Source organism: Notolabrus celidotus, chromosome 18 (assembly GCF_009762535.1).
Source record: "Notolabrus celidotus isolate fNotCel1 chromosome 18, fNotCel1.pri, whole genome shotgun sequence".
Classification (NCBI taxonomy): Eukaryota; Metazoa; Chordata; class Actinopteri; order Labriformes; family Labridae; genus Notolabrus; species Notolabrus celidotus.
Window position 1 is genome coordinate 3,769,527 of NC_048289.1, and position 22,040 is coordinate 3,791,566.

A 22,040-nucleotide genomic window follows, 5' to 3' on the forward strand; every position below is an offset into this window, starting at 1 on the left:
AACAGAAGCATGTAGAGGCTTGTTTTTTACTATCTTGGGCTTTTCTGATTGGCTCGTGGTTCAAGTGTTCAAATTCACCACAGAATGAATTGTTGGGGTTACTGTATCTAAATGCTGTCATCACGGTTCAAGTCACCTCACTCACTCACTCACTCACTCACTCACTCACTCACTCACTCACTCACTCACTCACTCACTCACTCACTCACTCACTCACTCACTCACTCACTCACTCACTCACTCACTCACTCACTTACTCACACTTTGTAATCAGTCTCCCTGCTTTGCAGCCAATAAGCTGCAGAGTCTGAGTGCAGGCGTATGGAACGAGCTGCCTCAGCATCCAAAAGAGAGAGAGAGGGAGGGAGGGAGGGAGGGAGGGAGGGAGAGGGAGATGGGGAGAGAAAGAGAGGGAGGGAGGGTTGTTGGGTGCAACCAAAGTGAGAGAGAGAGAGCGTCAAAGTGTTCTGGACTGCACAGCAGCAGACATGTTGCGTCTCAGCAGAGGACAGGGGGAGTGAAGGAGGATGGGATCACAGTCTGCCTGAAGAGGACTGTGGTGGAGAGGTTCTGCTGCTGCTGCCTCTCCTCCATCTGCTGCTCTGCTGTCATCAGTCCCTGCTGCTGCTGAACCCACCAGGATTACTGTTGTTGTGACTGCTGCTGGCAGACCGCTCTGCATTTGACCTGCTGTATCTGCCTCTCTGCGGAGCTGCAGCCTACAGAGCTGCTGCTTCACTGTTACACAGAGACCGCTCTTTTGACCTCTGCTACATTAACTTACAGAGACTGATGTCCAGTCAGAGGTCTGCCGGTTTGATGGTTCACTGACCCTCAACTCATCTGCTGTCCTCATCTGTGCCCCCCAAATCTGCTAGTCCCTGTTTAGGCACTGGGCCATCATCTGGGGGGGCCATGAGCCCCGGTTGTATGCTGCTGTTTGTTTTTGGCTTTGTTGGAGGAGCGGTGGTCATCAACTCTGCTGTACTGGTCTCTCTGTCGGTGCTGTTGCTGGTCCACTACTCTGTCTCTACTGGCGGCTTACCTGCCCTGCCTTCCTTACCCTCCCTCCCCAGACCCTGCAGGTATTTTGTGTATCTGTGTGTTGTGTCATTACTTGTGTTGTTCCATCGTGTCTTCCTGCAGTGATCTGTGTGTCTGTGTGCAGTGGCTGGCTGGTAACCATGCAGTCGCAGTGCTCCTCTCATGTGGGTGTGTTACAGTGTGAGACAGCATGCAGAAAGTAGGTCAAGAGAGAGATGTGAAAATGGCAGAGTCATACCTGAAAGACTCCAGCACCTCATTGACAGTTCATGACTGCTCTCATGGTTATGTTTACAGCTTTAAAGAAGCGATGAGACGTGTAGAGGTGTAGAAGTGATGGTGTGAGTGTGATATCTCTCTTACAGCTCGACTCAAACAGAACAAAAGGCAGCAGTGGTGACCATCAGTGGCCTGCGTGTGACCTCCTCCTCTCGACATGGTGGTGTGTCCATTGTTTTTGGGCTGCTGTTATTTCACTGCTGCGTGCCGGCTGTTCTTTTCACTGTGGTCCCTTTGTTGTGCTCGCCTGGTTCAATATTCCTTTAGAGTAGACTGGTTTATGACTGCTCTGTTGAACCAGAGGCTGCTGTGTATTTACTTCAATGTGTTCCTGACTGTTCATAAATACTGTTGGTCCTCTCGTGCTCGTAGCTGTTATGTAATAAGAGAGGGAGGTGTGTCTGCAGAATGTTTGATAAAAAGGTGTAACACAGTTTAAGATGCTGCAAAAATTGCAATTCTTCAAATCCAATCACAGTCAAAGTAACATCCAACGTCATGCAACCACGCTATAGCATCAAAACAATGTGGCTAAAATGTTAGCATGCTAAATCAGCAGGCTACAGACATTTTCATATTGGATCCTGTCCATCAATCTGATGAAGGAGCGGAGCAGGTGAGAGAAACTTTAGGTTAGAGATCTCTACAAAGAAACTTAAACCATGAGCGGTGGTGATGATAGCAGCAGGGTTCAAAGTTGTGACATTAGTTTCTTTTTAAAGGTGTGTGAACCACAGAGCTCAGAGAAGAAGGAGAGCTGAATGAGGACAGTTTCATGTTCAATCCACCACAACAGGCAGAGAAGAATCCATCACCATGGAACGATCACTGACGAGGAATCACTGGGACTATTTTTAAAAACTGTAAACATAAATCATTTAAATCAATAAAATCATCTTTAATCAATGTTTTTAACAACGTGTTTGTATCTTAAGTTAGTAGCCGGGTAATAAGTGGGATCATGTATGGTTAGCAGGTTGTTATGGGAAAAAAGTACTGACAGGATGAGACATGTGTCTTGCTAACCATACATTATCCTGCTTATTACCTGGCTACTAACTTAAGATACAAACAACTTTGAACCCTGCTGCTATCATCACCACCGCTCATGGTTTAAGTTTCTTTGTAGAGATCGCTAACCTAAAGTTTCTCTCACCTGCTCCGCTCCTTCATCATATTGATGGACAGGATCCAATATGAAAATGACTGTAACCTGCTGATTTAGCATGCTAACCAAAGCTAATGTTTCAGCCACATTGTTTTGAAGCTAACAATTTTACCTCACCTTACGGTCTATGGTGTCAACAAGCTGATTTGACATGACGTGTGATCAGTTTGTCTCTGGTGTTGCTCATGTTAGTGAAAGTTAATAACTGTCATCTTACACAACTTGAAGATCAGTGAGAGAGCTGGGTAATGAGCTACTTTATCTTCTTTCAGCTGGTTTGTGAGTTGTTCTGCACGTTGTAATGGATAAATGTTTGTGCCATGAAGTGTCTTAGCTGACCTCCTGCTGCACAGTAACACACATTGAGGAGAACGTCTTCATCATGGAGATACAAATGGCTCTGAGTTATTGCCTGAGCTGAGGTGGGAGGTAACGGAGTTTATGAGACAACCAGCTTTATTTGTCTCTCCATTGTTTCAGTGCCAAGTTGTCTCCAGAGAATCTCTGAAGCAGCAGCACCTCTGTGTGAAGTGCTGGCAGGTTGTTGAGCCTCTCTGGTGACAAGGTCTGCTTCTGACTCACTTCAACATGGAAAACCTCAAATATGGGTACAAAAAGAACCTGCTAGACCTCAGACTGTGCAGCAAACAGAAGCTGCATAAAAAGTCATCACTTCACATCTTAGCCTTTCTTTTCCAGCAGTGAGGCTCCAGGAGAATATCTGAACTGTTATAAAGAGCGATGCTAATTTCCTCCTTTTCTAATGAGCTCTTTTGCTTTTTGCATCCTCTCTCTTTCTGTTTGTCTCTGAATCCAGGAAGGAGCGCCCCGTCTCCATGGGTATATTCCAACTTCCTGGGACTGACGGTATGACCCCTGACCTCCAGAGAGAACCTGTGGACACTTCCTCTGAACCATGGAGGTTTAACAACCTCAGCCATCCACGGTCAAACACCAGCCTCAAGGTACAAACCAAACTACGACACAACTCCACAAATCAGCCCTGCTTTTGATAACAATACAGACGTCTTCCTATCACTCGTCAGAGAGAGTAAAGAGCTTCCCACGGATCACAGCGGTGACATCATCCCGGCTCATTTAGAAGAGGTTGTGGAAACAAAATGCCCGATGCCAGCAAACACCAAAGAAAGACTACATTTCCATTCAGAGAGAAAGGATTGTTCAGTGTGTCCGGAATCTTTAGCAGCTTGTCTCAGAGTGTGTATGAGAGTGTGTGTGTGTGTGTCAGTGTGTGTGTGTGAGTAACAGGGTGGCTAAGAGCCCAGCAAGCAGAGGAAGTGGTACCATTTGGGGCCTTCCTTTCACCTAAAGGGAGGGTGGAAAGGACAGAGTGTCTTCTCATTGTTGCTGTTGGAAACCATGCTTCAAGCTAGGCTCCACCATGAATATTAAGAACCTCCTAATGAGTATTCATTGCTGTTACTACACTCGTACTCGGACATCGTTAGACATGAGAACTGGTCACTTAAAAGCAAACTTCAGTATTTTTTAGTCTGAATATACTCTGTGCTTTAATTCTGTTTGCCCTGCAGTAATTCTGAAGAGGTGTTCTGGTCATCGATTGATCAGGATTATTTCAATCTGCTAATAGTTGCTAATTAATTTTATGACCCGGCTCTCTTACTGATCTTCTGGTTGTGTAAGATGCTTGATTCTGATTGGTCAAAACCCCTTGACAATGGTTATTAGCTTTCCCTAACATGAGCAACACCAGAGACAAACTGATCACACGTCATGTCAAATCAATCCTCAGAAAAGAGTTCAGACACATTTAGCTTCTGCTTGTTGACACCATAGACTGTAAGGTGCAGTGTTAATTTTGGCAGCTATTTTAGATTTAGTCTTTAAGCAAAAATGCCTGTTAGTTTAAGTCACATTTTAATATTTTTAAAGTTATATTTTTTGGGCTTTTACACCTTTACACCAGGGACTATCAAATGGTATATTCGCTTGGCATACCCATCCCTAATGCTGGCGTTTCTCAACCTAGGCCAAGTTAGTTGAGACAAAAATTGAAAGACCACGATGTCTGTGAAGGTGTGTCAACTATTATTCTGTAGGAACTGCTCCTATTAAAGTCCTTTTGAGTTTTGAAAACATCCTCATCCTGTCGGTGGAAACAAATGTAGGCACCCTCAGTGACCGTACTTTAATCTGGAGCATTTGCAGCCATTTGGGTCTGTTTCCTGCTTGATATTTGGACCCTAATATAAGAAAAAACTCCAGAATGACCCTTTAAATGAACTGAGGACACAGTCTGACCAGCAGCAGGGCCTTTATGTTTTCCTCTCTGACTTTGAAGCCAGTGATCCCTCCCCTCCCCTCCCCTCTCCTCTCAACACGTGTGTGTGTTTGTGTGTTTGTGTGTTTTTTTGATGGTAAGAGAAGCGTCCTCATCAGCAGAGCATCACCAGAGGGAAGCTTGATCCCTATTGGCTGCTCGTTGCTACTATAGCAACAAAAGAGTGATGCAGATTTAGACAAGGGCGGTGAATGGAAATCCTCCCAGCAGTTCAAACAGAGTCCCAAAGGTTTGAATCCCTGTGTGAGAGGAGAGTTTGATTATCTAACATGTGAGAGCTTCACGTCTCCTCCTGTTATTGAAGTCTGATGTGTGTTCAAGGTGACAGAGGGATCCGTGTGGATGCTTTGTTGTTGTCCTGATTGATTCTGTGCTAAATATAGGTCTGAAGCCACTTGAATTACTGGATCAGAACAAAGCAGAATTAGAAGGCATGCCACATAGTGCTCCCCCGAGCCGATGACACCACGGTGTTTGATCGGGGCTGTAAATCTAGCTCATTTCCATCCATTCATTTCAATTACACAGAGAGCTTCTGTCATACAGATGACCTTGTGTTCCAGGGAAAGGTGTAAACACTCCTCACCTCAGAGCTTCTCCCACAGACCTTATTTATAAATAAAGACCTGCAGAGATCAGTTCTGACTAGGGATGTAAATTTCACCCCCGATTTTACCCTGAATCAAATGTTCCCTCACAACACAATGTATATAACTGACAGTATTGAGTAGCTACGGATCGTACCGAGGTGTTCAAAATGTTAAACACACTGAATATCAAAGTGTGGAGCAGGCTCATAATCTCTGCAGACATACAGTCATAAAAGTGAAGGCTCAGACTTCAACAAGGGAACTGAACAGAAACAGATTTCAGACTCACTGGGCCTCATTTATCAATCTTGTGTTGGAACCAGCTCAGATTTGGGTGCAGATATCAGCTTACGACCACATTCACGTGTCATTCATGAAACGTGCGTATTCAATGAACTCCAACGATGGTCATTTTGTAACATGGAGCCTGGACAAGAATGCGCTTGTGCGCAATTACGCACGAGGCAAACCGGAGTGTTACATTAATTATTAATAACTCCAGACGTTGATAGATTTTGATCTCATGTGAATGAATGTGCTACGTCCTTAATGAATGGTCAGCTATCTCACACACACACATACACACACATTCACAAACGCACACGCATACGCACACGCAGGCCATTCATTCAATTAAATAGTATGAAATCCTGTCATCAATCACATCTTTCTAAAAACAAACCCGACCTAATTCAAACGCTAAAGTTTAATTCAGTTTCCTCCAGATAATTTAAATATTTGTGTTTTTCTGTTTAAATCACCAACAATATTTTCTATAGAGTTAACTGTGCACATGGGAGTGTTGATAAATACTGAAAGCTTTGTAGATTTTTAAAGTAAATGGATAAAGAAAACACACATTTGTTATAGGAAGAAATCAGCTGACAGCTTGCTCTGCTCAACGCCATTTCAAAAGCATTTTAAAGGATTGATAGAAAGCGAAACATAAAATACATTTTTGGTATCATATCTAATTTATCTATCTAAATATTAATCTGTGAGCCTCCGTCTGTTTGTCTGAAAATGCTCTACACTACTATGTGCTAATTTTCCACCACAGACAGATTTACTTTGCTGCACCGCGCTCCACACTCACATGAAAACTTGCGTACACGAGCTGAGACCTGCGTGGCATTTTAGCGTATCCTCCGCCCACGTTCAGATTGATAAATGCCGACCTTTGCGTGGAAATGGTCGTACACCCTGTTTCAGTCGTATGCACGTTTGATAAATGAGGGCCACAGTGTCCAGTTTTCTGTCTACTCGTTCTTATTGAGAAAAATAAGCACATGAATGCTGTCAGGTGTCAGCCGGGAGCGCAACCGGGTCAGAATCAGTCAGGTGGCGGAGAAAAGAAGCACTCGTGGAGACCTGTCACTCAGCCGCTGAACCCAACTGAGCATGTCCGCTGTGAGCAACACCTTCAGTCAGCTGATTCACATGAAACATGCTTTAAACTTAACACACCTCCCTGATAGCTGAATGAAATATGAGACCACATGATGTTTGTTCCACGTGATAGAAAATCCAAACAAAAAAATGTGTTTGAGTAAGCTCTTAGACATCCCTAGTTCTGACGGTGACAGTTGTTATTGTTCTCAGTTGCTGCAGCATATAAAATGTGACATATCTTAGTCCAGGTGTTTTAAATCTCTCAGCCTGATGACCAGCTCTGCACCATGAGAGAGGAAGATGAAGGTGTGAAGGAGAATGTGCTGAGTCAGGAGACTGATCAGGACCAGGTAGACCCCGAAGACAAACCTAACAAAAGCTTCCTCAAACCCTGACGTGTTGTGAAGTTGTGTTGTTGACTTTGCCGTGGTGTGATTAAAAACAAACTTGCACAGATTGTTGTATCGTTGATGTTCGATTTGTTTAACCTTTGCCTTTTAAGCTTCAACCATCAGAGGTGTGTGTGAGATTCAGAGTCCTGGTTGCATGTTGGTTTTAGCTGCACGGTGCTCACTTTTAGCTGCTAGCATGTTGTGTTTGGTTTCAATCATTGAATTCAGTATTTTTAAGATTAATTTATTAGTGCAGTGTTTCCCAAAGTGGGGGTCTGGACCTCTTGGGGGTTCAGGAAACACTGATAGAGGGGTCCTGAAAGTTCTTCAAAGATAAGTGAAATGTAGAATAGCATATTTGATTTATTATGGGACAAGTATAAAAGAAAAATAGAGCTTACATTTTAAATAAAACCATGCAAATAAAAAAGTACGGAGCCCCCCATAAAAAGTATTTTTTATCTTGTGCGCACAATATAATTATTTAGCTTGAATATTTATATGCTGTCTATGATTTTAGGCTATATGACTCTATTTCTTTATACAGTGAATCTGAAATAAACAAACAAGTCTATAAAACCCGGGAGTAGTCCTCTGTTAAATTGAATTTATGATTTTGATTTTATGTTCAGTATTTTGTGTATAAAACTCACATCAAACACTTTTTAATCTCAGCTCATCACATACCGACTGTTAAGAAACTGACATACACTACCAGTCAAAAGTTTGGAAACACCTTCTCATTCAAGGGTTTGTATTTATTTTAATGATTGTAAAGACTGTAGATTAATACTGAAGACATCCACACTATGAAAGAACATATATGGAATTATGGAATGAACAAAAAAGTGTTAAACAAAGCAGAATCTGTTTTATATTTTAGATTCTGTAAAGTAGCCCCCTTTTTCCTTCATGACAGCTTTGCACACTCTTGGTATTCTCTCAGTCTGCTTCATGAAGTGGTCTCCTGGAATGGTTTCTAATGAACATGAGCCTTGTCAAGAGTTGATTTGTAGAATGACTTGCCTTCTTAATGTGTTTGAGACCATCAGTTGTGTTGTTCAGAGGTAGGGTTAGTACACAATGGATAGCTCTATTTGACTACTGTTGTAATCCAGATTATGGCAAAACCAGATTATTTCATAGTTTTGATGTCTTCAGTATTAATCTACAATGTGGAAAATAATTAAAATAAATAATAACCATTGAATGAGAAGGTGTGTCCAAACTTCTGACTGGTAGTGTATGTTTATGATCTAAGTGACTGTTTTAAGGTCCGTCTTCTCGCTGTTATTAAACTCAGGTGATGTGAAGTTTCAGAGAAGCCTGAGTTGCTACAGCGTCCAATCAGTGAATGATATTCAATAAAGGGGCGTGTCTGTCAGCGAAAAGACTCCTGCTGAGCCTGTTGCAGGGTTCACACGCGTCCTGGAAAACCTGGAAAACAGTTGACCAGTTTTCCAGTCCTGGAAAACACCTGGAAAATGGGAGAAAAAGTCAAATGTCCTGGAAAATCACAGATAGTCCTGGAGAATTATTCCAACATGTCTGCGTTTGACCTGACTCGATTAACGAAACACATCCCCATTCATTGAAAGTTGAGTGCACGCTGTGCTGGAAAAGACAGCGACACTGCACAACTTTTTTCACATCTTTTCTCCTTCACTTCATAATCATGCATTCACAGAAAACGGGGGTATATTGTTTATGTTTTATGGTACACTTGGCTCAATTACCGTACTCTAGCTCAGTTGTTCTCAAAGTGGGGTCCTGGGACTCCTGGGGATCTGCGAACCATAGCATGAGGGTCGGTGAAATAATTTGAATACATTTCTAGTAAACTTGTTACTGTTAATTTACATTGATACGGTTTACAATACAAATAGTTCCAAGGGCATCTAAGAGTGCAAATGGTAGTAAGCATGTGCTTTAGTGATGGGAAGTTCTTTTCAGAGAGCCGGCTCTTCTGACTCGGACCCCAAAGAAGAGTCGGCTCTTTCGACTCCAGAGCGGCTCTTAATTTAGGATCTTTTGTAGCCGTATGTTTTACCTTTACTTTGCAAAAACTAATGGTTTGTGTTGAAAACCCTTTTAAGTATGGTGTTTTTATGAGAAGCATTATAATTGCCCAATTTTGTGCATTTATTCTGTTACAAAACCATTCTTACCCTGATCCTAGGGTTAGGGTTGTGATTAGGGTTAGGGTTGTGATTAGGGTTAGGGTTGTGATTAGGGTTAGGGTTAGGGTTGTGATTAGGGTTAGGGTTGTGATTAGGGTTAGGGTTAGGGTTGTGATTAGGGTTAGGGTTGTGATTAGGGTTAAGGTTAGGGTTGTGGTTAGGGTTTGGGATGGGTTGTGATTAGGGTTAGGGTTAAGGTTAGGGTTGTGGTTAGGGTTAGGGTTGTGATTAGGGTTAAGGTTAGGGTTGTGATTAGGGTTAGGGATGGGTTGTGATTAGGGTTAGGGTTAAGGTTAGGGTTGTGGTTAGGGTTAAGGTTAGGGTTGTGGTTAGGGTTAGGGTTGTGATTAGGGTTAGGGTTGTGATTAGGGTTAGGGTTGTGGTTAGGGTTAGGGTTGTGATTAGGGTTAGGGTTGTGATTAGGGTTAGGGTTGTGGTTAGGGTTAGGGTTGTGATTAGGGTTAGGGTTGTGATTAGGGTTAGGGTTGTGGTTAGGGTTAGGGTTGTGATTAGGGTTAGGGTTGTGATTAGGGTTGTGGTTAGTGTTAGGGTTGTGATTAGGGTTAGGGTTGTGATTAGGGTTGTGATTAGGGTTAGGGTTGTGATTAGGGTTGTGGTTAGTGTTAGGGTTGTGATTAGGGTTGTGATTAGGGTTAGGGTTAGGGTTGTGATTAGGGTTAGGGTTGTGATTAGGGTTAGGGTTAGGGTTAGGATGAGGGTTAGGGTTAGGGTTAGGGTTAGGTTTAGAACTAAACTTAAGCATACAGAACCAGAACCAAACTCATGTAAACAGAACCAGAATCAAACTCAACAAGAACCGAAGCAGAACCGAACCAGACCCAAATCAGAATCGAACCAGAACCCTACCAGAACTGAACCAGAACCGAACCAGAACCCAACCAAATCAGAACAGAACCATTCCCGAACCAGAACCCTACCAGAACTGAACCAGAACCGAACCAGAACCGAACCAGAACGTACCAGAACCGAACCGAACCAGAACCGAACCAGACTTGAACCAGAACCGAACCAGACCTGAACCAGAACCGAACCAGAACCAATCAAAACAAAGTTCTGCTGTGAGCAGAGCTGGGGCTGAGCACTGTGAGAGCTAAGCAGCGAAAGGAACAAACTGGGAGCCGGCTCTCTCTTGATGTGAGCCGGCTCTTCTGATTCACTATAAAGCATCGGCTCTCAGAGCCGCAGCTTTTGATCATGACACATCACTAATGTGCTTAATCTGTGTTACAATTATGAGGGGGCCATGGACAGTTTTCTCACCTGTAAGGGGTCCCTGGCTCCAAAAAGTTTGAGAACCCCTGCTCTAGCTAGTAGGAGTGCAAACTCCCGATAGTGAAAACAAACGGAACGAAAAGAGCGACACAGCTGCACAGAAACTCCACGTTGTAGACATCCCTGATCATAATAGACATCACCATGCAGGAAGACAGTTTACATTTTTTTAAACCTCTGAGAGATCTTCAAATACAGAGTGCGTCTTTACACCGGTGCAATCTTTTCAGAGTTTACAGTAACTCAAATAAAAAAATGTGACATTTGCTTTGTTTTATATCGACCACTTAGCAGGATGAATATCAGGATTAAGAAGGTATATTTTGAGTCTGAGTTTAGTTGAGAAACATTTGTTGCCATTTTTGTCTTTCAGTTCTATTTAGGTCATTATTGCACTGATCCTCTGATCATTATTATTATTTAATTATTTCAGTAAGGCAGCTTCCTGATTCCTTCACTGGTTCTTTTGTTTTTTTCTTAGCTCATTTTATATTTTTTGAGAAAAGAGAAAGCTGAGATGAGAGTTGTCCATCAGTTGTACATCTGTGGTTGCATTATTCTATTATCAATTTGCCATCATTTTTAATTATGTAAGAGATGATTTCATTGATAGCCATAGACTACATGTCTTTCAATGTAGACTTCCACTGAGAGGAACATATTAGACTATTTAGGAACTAAATTAGGAACTAAATTTAGACCGTCATACCAGCTTGATCCTCACTGAAAATGTCCTGGAAATGTCCTGGAAAATGATCTCTGGAAAAGAGTGGGAACCCTGCTGTTGTCTTTCAGATGATTTCTGTTGATAACAATACCATGTCTACAAGAGCAGCTATATTATCAAGTACAACTGGATTAAATTAGTGTCCTCCATTTGGCTTTATGTTGACAATACACATCTGAAATAGTTGGAGAGGTTATAATTATCTTGTGCGCACAAGATAAAAAATATTTATTTTTGGGGCTTCAGGGTCTCCGTGAAAAAGAGTTTAATCTGAGGTAACTATGATAGAGCAACAACAGTATCAGTGGCAGCAGGTTGTAATACAGTGGCATGTTTCATGTGCTAATTAGTCTTATTTCCTTCCAACCAGCTAAATTTAGCATCCTTGGGTTTTTTTTGGTCCACTACATTGTGTGATGAAGAGTTTGGGAATCCTGTCCTAGAGTAGTTAACAAAGAGATTTAAACAAGCTTAAACTTATCCTTCTAGCCTTTCCTGAAATGACAGTTGGATTTTCTAAGTGTTCATGTTTCTCCCCGTTCTGAAACTTCATGGTTGAAAAGTCTGAGAAGAAGATGCATTTGCGATGGTGTTCTGTTTTGCTGTTGTGAGTTTGCACAGCCTCAATGTTCTGCACGTTGTCTTTATTTACAGCCAAGATTGTGGAAAGATCACATGGTACAAATCAATATTTAAAGATCATAATGTTGTCCAGAGACGGTACCTCCTGAAGCCCTGACTTCACAGACCCTGAGCCTTCTTCCTCTCTGTCAGTGTCATCTGTTTTTACCTTTCTCTTTTGTCTCTGTCCTCCTCTCATCTCAAGGATGAAATGGCCGGAGCAAACCGAGGAGGCTCCAAGCCTGGCACACCAACCAACCAGGGAAGTGTCTCCAAAAGTGGAACTCCCGTGTCTTCAAAAGCTGGAGAATCCAGATCCAACATGTCCTCTCAGGGTGGAATGTCTAAATCAAACACTCCAACATCTGCACCCAGCGCTAACACTCAGTCAGCCACAGCGCTGTTTGCTAATGATGAAGGGTCGGCAGGAATTAGGCCTGTGTCCAGTGCTGGAGGTGGGTCTGCGTCTGTGACCCCATCTGATGTGTCTGATGTTGCCATGGAGTCGGTAGACACGCCCCTGGACGGACTCGATATGAACCTGGATGGAAGCCGGGGGAAACCAGAGAGCAGTAAGAACATTTTGGCGGTGCAGGAGGGACAGATGGGTAAGCCTAGGCGTGATGGTTTGGTCCTTCACTGCTGTTTGAGTTTGGCTCATTGTCCGTGTTGTGTTTCTGATGATTTCTCTAGATGGAGCAGACGACTTGGAGAAGTCAGAGGTGCAGGCCATCATAGAGTCCACACCTGAGCTGGACATGGACCTGGAGGGCTGCAGAGGAACAAGGTACAGACATATAAGTACACCATTTGGCCTGTTGTGTGTGATGGAAAGTAAGCAGGGTTTGAGCCTCTGACAAAGACCCAACATCAAAACAGGATCAGATCCAGTCCCATCTTACAGACAGGACTCAGTCTGATCTCATCTTAATCCACCATGAGCAGAGCACTTTGCAGCATTTAGCAAGTTACAGTGGCAAGGACAAACTTCCTTTAACAGGCAGAAACCTCCAGCAGGACCAGACTCATGTTAGACACACATCTGCTGAGACCGTGTTGGAGAGAGGGATAGAGGGAGATCAAGTGAGAGAGAGATGACAGTTGTGAGACAGATAGTAGTAGTTGTAGCAGCAGCTGGAGTCTGGCACGTCCACAGCAGCAGAGATCCAGAGGAACCTACAAGACAAGGGAGCTCAGGGACTCCAGAAAGGTCTATGATTGGTAACTTTACTGGGACAGGAAGAGTTAAAGTAAGACACAGGCAGAGAGAGGAGAGAGAGGGAAAGACACGATCCCAGTGTGTCAGTCTTAGCCTATAGCAGCATAACTAAGAGCTGGTCCAAGCCTGATCCAGCTCTAACTATAAGCTTCATCAAAAAGGAAAGTTTGAAGCCTACTCTTAAAAGTAGAGAGGGTGTCTGCCTCCTGGACCCTGACTGGTAGATGATTCCAAAGGAGAGGGGCCTGATAACTGAAGGCTCAACCTCCCATACTAGATGGGGATGTAACTACTTCCAGCTTCATCAGTATGTCTTTGACACTTCTCTTTGTGTCTGTAGGTTTCAATTTTAGATTTAAAGATCAGAAAGTTATTGTTGGAAGACTTCAGGACACTTTCTAGATCGACTTTTTGATCAGATGTTAGGGCTGAACGATTAATTGCATTTGTGATAAAATTGCGATATGATAAAACGCGAAGGATGCGATTTGACTCCTCAACGTGACTTGCGAGCGTAGCAGAGCGTAGCAGGGAGAGAAGTCAACGTTGCGCTTTAACCTGTCGCACAATGGCCCCAGGCTCCACAGAAACTGACACTGCAGAAAGTTTAGTACCAATGAGGGGCAGCACGTCAGTTGTGTGGATTTACTTAGGCTATAAAAAAAAAGAAGATGGTCCGCAACGACAGGTATTGTGCAGAACCTGCAAACGTTTTCCATTTCAAAAACAATGCCAAATGTGTTTATCCCTAAATCAAAATTTCCTTCCCGACACAATGTATATAACTGACGGTATTAAACAGCTACAGATCATATTTAGGTGTTCAAAACGTCAACCAGCGGAATACGTGTGGAGCAGGCCTATGAATAATCTCTGCAGAAGCAGAGTCATAGAGGGAAGACTCAGGCTACAACATGTGGATTTACTGCAACAGGACAACTGAACAGAAACATACTTCAGTTCTTATTGAGAAAAATAAGCATGTGAACGTGGTCAGGTGTCAGCCAGGAGCGCAACGGGGTCATAATCAGTCCGGTGGTGGAGAAAAAAAGGTCTTGTGGAGACCTGTCACTCATCCGCGGCCCCCAGCTGAGCGTCTCCGCTGCAACACCTTCAGTCGGCTGATTCACTTCAAAACATGCTTTAACAGAGTTTCCACACGTCCTGGAAAACCTGGAAAACAGTTGACCAGTTTTCCTGTACTGGGAAACACCTGGAAAATGGGAGAAAAAGTAAAATGTCCTGGAAAATTATTCCAACATGACTGTGTGCGACCTGACACAGTTAAAAAAAACACATCCCCATTCAACATTTATGGCCATTTTTGTCATTCAGTTCTATTTAGGTCAATTTATGCACTGATCTTCTGATTATTATTAATATTTATTTATTTCAGTAAGGCAGCTTCCAGTCCTTTGCAGGCTCTTTTGTTTTTTTCTTAGCTCATTTTATATTTTTTGAGAAAAGAGAAAGCTGAGATGAGAGTTGCCCATCATTGTTACTTGGTTGCACTAATAAAGTGAAGTGCTGTACATCTGTGGTTGTATTGTTCTATAATTTATTCGCCATAATTTTTAAACATGTAAGAGATGATTTCATTGATAGCCATAGACTGCACATGTAGACTTCCACTGAGAGGAACATATTAGACTATTTAGGAACTACATTAGGAACTAAATTTAGACTGTCATACCAGCTTGATCATCACTGAAAATGTCCTGGAAAATGATCTCTGGAAAAGAGTGGGAACCCTGTTTAAACTTGTTTGGCAGAATTTTGTTAAGTAGTTGTGGTGAACACTTACAAGACTGCAAGTCAAAGTATTTAGTAATTTTACAACTGTAATTGAAGTAGATAAATAAACAGTCTTTCATATTAATTAATGCTTCATTTGCCTTTATCTGAACATAAAGCTAGCCTATGAGAGGAACAATTCAATCTGATATTGTTTATTATAATACAGATTGATTTATTGCTTGTGTTTGTTGAAAAGTACTGAGGAGAGGACCTTGAAAAATAATCGCAATATTAAGGAAAATAATCACAATTAGATTATTTTCCAAAATCGTTCAGCCCTATCAGATGTTGTCAAGAAAGACTTTTACCAATCACAAATAAATGTTTTGTTTTAAAAGAAGAAGAAGAAACAGTTTTTAGACATGACCTTACTGTACTTTCTGTTTTATCACCCTCTCCCCCCTCCTCCCTCCTCTCCGCTGTATCTCTCCATCCAGCACGCCGACTAAAGGTGGAATAGAGAATCTAGCGTTCGACCGAAACACTGACTCTCTGTTTGAGGAGCTGTCGTCGGCTGGAAACGACCTGATCGGTGACGTGGATGACGGAGCCGATCTTCTGGGTAAGACGCCTCACGTTGTCTCATGTTACGGTCTTTGATAACTCTATCACTGTCTCTTCTTTCACGTGTTTCTGAACTGTCTTTTTCTCTGGCTGTCGGGCTTTATTGTTTCACAGATGAGTTCTCTGGTGTGTATCAATGATTCACCCCCATAGCTTCTTCTTCCTCCCTCTGTGACTTTGTTCTGGGTGTATAGTCCTCATCAGCAGATTAGTTTAGGGATGTTGACTAGAGACGTTCAGATGAGACTGTTTGACTTACTACACATCTTAATGTCTCTTGCATGATTCTCAGACTACAACTTTCTAGGTAAGCTGAAAGAATATGTTAGTGTGTAGGACAGACATGAGTAGTTTGTTGGAGTGCATGAAAAGAAGACATTCACTCTCTTTGTGCTCTCATTATTTGACTGTTTGCAGGTATGGGTCGGGAGGTGGAGCATCTTATCCAAGAGAACACCCAGCTACTAGAGACCAAGTGAGGACTCCCTCTAACTTCTTGAGTTTCATTTCTTTTGAACGCTGTCTGTTATACATCTGTAGAAGTGATGGCTGTGGGAGGTGTTTTGTTTTTACGGTCTTTGCCGAATGAACACCACAACACAGAAGACCCAAAATGTGATGAATGAAACAACCTGTTTATGTGAACAGTTCAACTGTCAGCTGCCTCTCCTATTACGAAAGCAATGCATTCACACCATTAGGCTCTATCTATCAGTCAAATAACAGCTTCCCTCAGAATAGCTGATTGCGTTGAGGTGAGACTGCACCACTGTAACTGAAGTATCGATAATGAGCATGAGACAGAGATATCCTTCCCTTTGCATCTTAAAGAAACAGCACAGTGCTGCTACCCTGTGTTAAATGCTATTATTGCATTATTTTCACTCATTACCCGGCTGTCTTTCTGATCTTCCAGTTGTGTAAGATGCTTGATTCTGATTGGTCCAAACTCCTTAACTACAGTTATTAACTTTCACTAACATGAGCAACTCCAGAGTCAAACTGATCACACGTCATGTCAAATCAATCCACAAAAAATAGTTCAGACACATTTAGCTTCTGCTTGTTGACACCAAAGGCCGTAAGGTGAGGTAAAACCATTAGCTTCTGTTAGCATCACATAAGTTAACAACGTGGCTAATACGCTAGCTTTGGTTAGCATGCTTACTCTGCAAACGACCAACGCTTTTCGTTGGGGTCTTGTCTCACTCTGTCAGGATTCTTTTTCACACTTAAATTATCCCTTACATGTCTGTAATATGACTGTTGTTTTTATTTTTTCAGAAATGCTTTGAACGTGGTGAAGAACGACCTGATAGCTCAGGTGGATGAACTGTCCTGTGAGAAGGAGGTTTTGCGCGGAGAGCTGGAAGCGGTCACTCAGTCCAGAACCAAACTAGAGGAAAGGAACAAAGAGTTAGAGGAGGAACTCAAGAGGTGAGTCGATTGACACCTCCCTCTTTTTCACATTCATTCATATTATTCAAACATGGCTTGTGTTCATTCTGTTTTAACATGTCTGCTAAAGATGGAAAGTTTGTCTCTTGGTTGCAGGATTCGAGTGCAGCTTGAAGAGACCAAACATAAGGTCAAGAACGACAATGAAGATGATGTGAGTCCTCGTCTGTGATAGTCGTACATCTCTATTAATTAGACAAAAAAGTTGAACCTGTTTCAGTGTTTTTACAAATAACAATGTCTAAGTAACTTCCAGTAGAGCCTTAAGTGCTTCATTACAAACAGCCTTTGTATTGATCTTCTGAGCTACACTGTGCCATATCATATATTGTTTCCTCTCCCTTCAGAGTGATGTGCCCACTGCTCAGAGGAAGCGCTTCACCAGGGTGGAGATGGCCAGAGTGCTGATGGAGAGGAACCAGTACAAGGAGAGGCTGATGGAGCTGCAGGAGGCCGTCAGATGGACGGAGATGATCAGGTACGGGAGGACAAACAGTCTGCATGTGTTTGATATATTCTACCACTTTAATCTGAGGGAGGCTGAGAGGGAGTTACAACACAGACAGGCTGCAACAATATGTGATATCAGATCAGAAATCCTTCAAAGGGCTCAGTTTACAATCATCTTTTATCAATAAATGAAACAGAGCAGGTCTAGACCGTACTCTATGTTCTATTATTAACAAAGACCCAACATCAAGACAGGATCAGATCCAGTCCCATCCTACAGACAGGACTCAGTCTGATCTCATCTTAATCCACCATGAGCAGAGCACTTTGCAGCATTTAGCAAGTTACAGTGGCAAGGACAAACTTCCTTTAACAGGCAGAAACCTCCAGCAGGACCAGACTCATGTTAGACACACATCTGCTGTGACTGTGTTGGAGAGAGGGATAGAGGGAGATGAAGAGAGAGAGAGAGATGATAGTGGTGAGACGGATTGTAGTAGTTATAACATCTGGAGTCTGGCACGTCCACAGCAGCAGAGATCCAGAGGAACCTACGAGACAAGGGAGCTCAGGGACTCCAGAAAGGTCTATGGTTGGTAACTTTACTGGGACAGGAAAAGTTAAAGTAAGAGACAGGCAGACAGAGAGGAGAGAGAGGGAGAGACAGGATCCCAGTGTGCCAGTCTAAGCCTATAGCAGCATAACTAAGATCTGGTCCAAGCCTGATCCAGCTCTAACTATAAGCTTTATCAAAAAGGAAAGTTTGAAGCCTACTCTTAAAAGTAGAGAGGGTGTCTGCCTCCCGGACCCTCCTGGACCCTGACTGGTAGATGATTCTAAAGGAGAGGGGCCTGAGAACTGAAGGTTATACCTCCCATACTACTTTTAGAGAATCTCGTTACTTGAATACATCTCAAAGAGCTTCCAGTTTTTGTAAATTGTTAAATGACAATAAAGGCATGAAAAGCCCCAAAATACACTTAACAAAGAGAATAAACCCTGAACAATTTCTGCATCCAATCAGGTCAGAACATCTGCATCTCAACCAAACTTGATCAGCATGTGTCTGAAAGCCTGCAGCTCATGGGTCAAGAGGAAGAACCCTCGGCACATGAACTGAAATAACTTAATTGGACCCTGAATGTGAAGCATGGAGTGTCTATCTCCTGCATCTCGTTGCCCCTGAGGTTAATCATTAAGTTAACATGTAATTCAATAAAGCTCAGATCTACTGGATTGTTATACTTGAGGTTTTCTGCTTATTATTCAATCAAATTTAATGTAATCATGTCATTCAAAGTGTTCTGGTATAACAGCTGCATACACACCAGCAGCAGCATCATTGATAGTTATTCAGTTTCTGTGATCTAATTGAGGAGCTGACTTTCCTCCTCCGTCTGATTCAAAGTGATCTGTCTCTCTCAGGGCTTCAAAGGAGAACCCGGCTCTTCCCGAGAAGAAGAAATCCAGCCTCTGGCAGTTGTAAGCTCCTCTATTCTTCTCACTTCATCTCTGAAACCTCGCTGTGACATCTGTATTTACATGTCTCACTTTGCTTTGTATTCCATGTTGGTATGGTTGTTTTCTCCAGGATGTAGGTAAATCTCTGACATGCTAACGTCTTGACTGAGCTTCTGATGTTCTCATCTTGTTAACAAACTCTTAACAGAGGAGAGCGAGCCAGAAACACGGGCTCTGATCTCACATCTGAGCCGCTCTGCTGTCACAGTTTATTAAAATGTGTAAACATCCACTCAAACAGCAGCTCAAGTGAAAGCTGAGCGTGGTCTCGGCTCTCCTGTGTTGAGATCATAAGGAATGAGAGTGTCTTTACTTTGAGGGATTCCTCCGAGCAGGTGTTTGGACGTGGGATTGGGACGGTTGTTTGTATAAGAGGAGCACAATCTGATAAAAGCATCATCTCTCCTGCCCTCTTTGTGTGTGTGTCCCTCTATACTCTGCCTGGTGTTGTGATGTTTGTGTGCAGGAGGTGTGTAAAGGTTTCTGTGGAAGGGATATGGGTGGAGGGTCTAACTGAGTATACAGTGGCTTGCAAAAGTATTCATCCCCCTTGAACTTTTCCACATTTTGTCACGTTACAAGCACAAACTTATATTTGTTTTATTGGGATTTTATGTGATAGACCAACACAAATTAGCACATACATGTGAAGTGGAAGGAAAATGATACATGGTGTTAAAGATGTTTGACAAATAAAAATCTGAAAAGTGTGGCTTGCAGAAGTATTCAGCCCCTGAGTCAATACTTTGTTGAACCACCTTTCGCTTCAGTTACAGCTGCAAGTCTTTTGGGGTTTGTCTCTCCCACCTTTGCACTTGTAGAACCAACATTTTTGCCCATTTTTCTTTACAAAACAGCTCCAATTCAGTCAGATTTTGATAGAGAACAGCAATTTTGAAGTCTTGCTACAGATTCTCAACAGGATTCAGGTCTGGACTTTGACTGGGCCATTCTAACACATGAATAGCTTTTATCTTCCATCGTAGCTCTGGCTATATGTTTAGGTTTGTTGTCCTGCTGGAAGGTGAACCTCCGCCCCAGTCTCAAGTCTTTGGGAGTCTCTAACTGGTTTTCTTCCAGGGTGGCCCTGTATTTAGCTCCATCCATCCCCCCATCAACTCTGACAGCTTCCCTGTCCCTGCTGAAGAAAAGCCTCCCCCAGCATGATGCTGCCTCCACCATGTTTCACAGTGGGGATGGTGTGTTCAGGTTCATGCACAAAGTAGACCAAAAAGTTGAATTTTGGTCTTATCTGAATAGAGCACCTTCTTCCACATGTTTGCTGTGTCACTACATGGCTTGTGGCCAACCGAAAACGGGGCTTCTTATTACTTTCTTTCAATAATGACACTCTTCCATAAAAGCCAGATTTGTGGAGTGCAGGACTATTATTTGTCCTGTGGACAGATCCTTCCACCTGAGCTGTGGATCTCTGCGGCTCCTCCAGAGTGACCGTGGGACTCTTGGCTGCTTCTCTGATCAATGCTCTCCTAGCCCTGCCTGTCACTTTAGGAGTAAGACCATGTCTTGGTAGGTTTGTAGTTGTTCCATACTCTTTTCATTTTCAGATGATGGATTGAAGAGTGCTCCGTGAAATGTTCAAAGCTTGGGATATGTTTTTATAACCTAACCCTGCTTTAAACTTCTCCACACCTTTACCCCTGACCTGTGGGGTGTGTTCCTAAGCCTTCATGATGCTGTTTGTTCACTGATGTTCTCTACCAAACCTCTGAGGCCTCCACAGAACAGCAGTGTTCATACTGAGTGAAGTACACACAGGTAGACTCTATTTACTAATGAAGGGACTTCTGAAGGCAGTTGGTTTCACTGGATTTTATTTAGGGGTATCAGAGTAAAGGGGGCTGAATAGATATGCACGCCACAGTTTTCAGCTTTTTTTTGTAAAAAATCTTTCACACCATGTATCACTTTCCTTCCACTTCACATTTATGCTCTACTTTGTGTTGGTCTATGACATGAAATCACAATAAAATAAATGTAAGTTTGTGCTTGTAACGTAGAAAAATGTGTAAAAGTTCAAGGGGTATGAATACTTTTGCAAGGCGCTGTATGTCCTATATTTAATATGAAGAGTAATCATCTGTAATTGTGTGGATTAGAAACATGCACAGACTGTATCTGTTAATCACTGTGTAACCATAGAGTTAGTGGGGGAACAGGAGGTGTCCAGATCTGTTGGCTCTGTGTTGTGAACTAACGTCCCACTCAGTGCTCATTATTAACCCTGCAATATCTGCTCGTCAGCACTCTCACAGCTGCTCTGATGCTTAGACCTGTCAGTGAGGTCTTTAGCGGGACTTGTAGCTACCTGTGTGAAAGCTGGCATGGTGTGTTGGCATGGGGGAGTTATTTCTTTATCCTTAAATGTTGGACCCAACCTCTGTTGCTGGAGCTCCTGCTTTTGTCCACCCCTCTATACGTTTGTCTGTGTGCTTTTTCCCCCCTTTTCCTTCCCACTTCCCTGCCCTTACACCTCCAGTTTCAGCCGTTTGTTTAGCTCGTCGGGCGCCGCAGCCAAGAAGCCGGCGGTCGAGGCCCCGGTGAATGTCAAGTACAACGCTCCCACCTCTCAGATCCAGCCGTCCGTGAAGAAGAGGAGCACCACCCTGCAGCAGCTGCCCAGCGACAAGAGCAAGGCCTTCGATTTCCTCAATGAGGAGTAAGTCGTTTGTTACTTAGGGTATATTTTCATAGACTTCTGTAGCTTCATTATTAAAGACTAAGATAAGTGTTTGAATGACTCCAACATTCTGATGAATATGGTAACCCTTGCTCATGGAGCTGTGGTTCTGTCCCTCAGAGTGGCAGCAGATAACGTGGTGTCCAGGCGGGAACAGAAGAGGGCTCAGTACCAGCAGGTCAAAGCTCATGTCCAGAAGGAGGACGGCAGAGTGCAGGCTTACGGCTGGAGTCTCCCTAAGAAGTACAAAGTAAGGACAGCAGCGTCAGCCCCTGCATCTCTTCCTCCTGTAGATTGTTTGATCCTCTTCAGTGGATGGTT

The 22,040-nt window shown here is 42.9% G+C and overlaps 1 protein-coding gene across 4 annotated transcripts in view; it reads left to right on the forward strand.

Moving 5' to 3' along the window:
• The window catches only part of spag9b (sperm associated antigen 9b), a 67,345-nt gene that overhangs the window by 31,881 nt on the left and 13,424 nt on the right, over positions 1-22,040 (forward strand). For 3 of the 4 annotated variants that reach the window (XM_034707629.1, XM_034707632.1, XM_034707631.1), the window contains exons 5-15: positions 3,309-3,456; positions 12,215-12,617; positions 12,703-12,796; positions 15,463-15,587; positions 16,007-16,064; positions 16,874-17,026; positions 17,144-17,201; positions 17,395-17,525; positions 18,923-18,979; positions 21,519-21,698; positions 21,840-21,969. In XM_034707629.1, coding sequence (XP_034563520.1) covers positions 3,309-3,456; positions 12,215-12,617; positions 12,703-12,796; positions 15,463-15,587; positions 16,007-16,064; positions 16,874-17,026; positions 17,144-17,201; positions 17,395-17,525; positions 18,923-18,979; positions 21,519-21,698; positions 21,840-21,969 — 1,537 coding nt within the window. The remainder of the gene's footprint in view (positions 1-3,308; positions 3,457-12,214; positions 12,618-12,702; positions 12,797-15,462; positions 15,588-16,006; positions 16,065-16,873; positions 17,027-17,143; positions 17,202-17,394; positions 17,526-18,922; positions 18,980-21,518; positions 21,699-21,839; positions 21,970-22,040) is intronic. The other variant, XM_034707630.1, reaches the window with a different exon arrangement.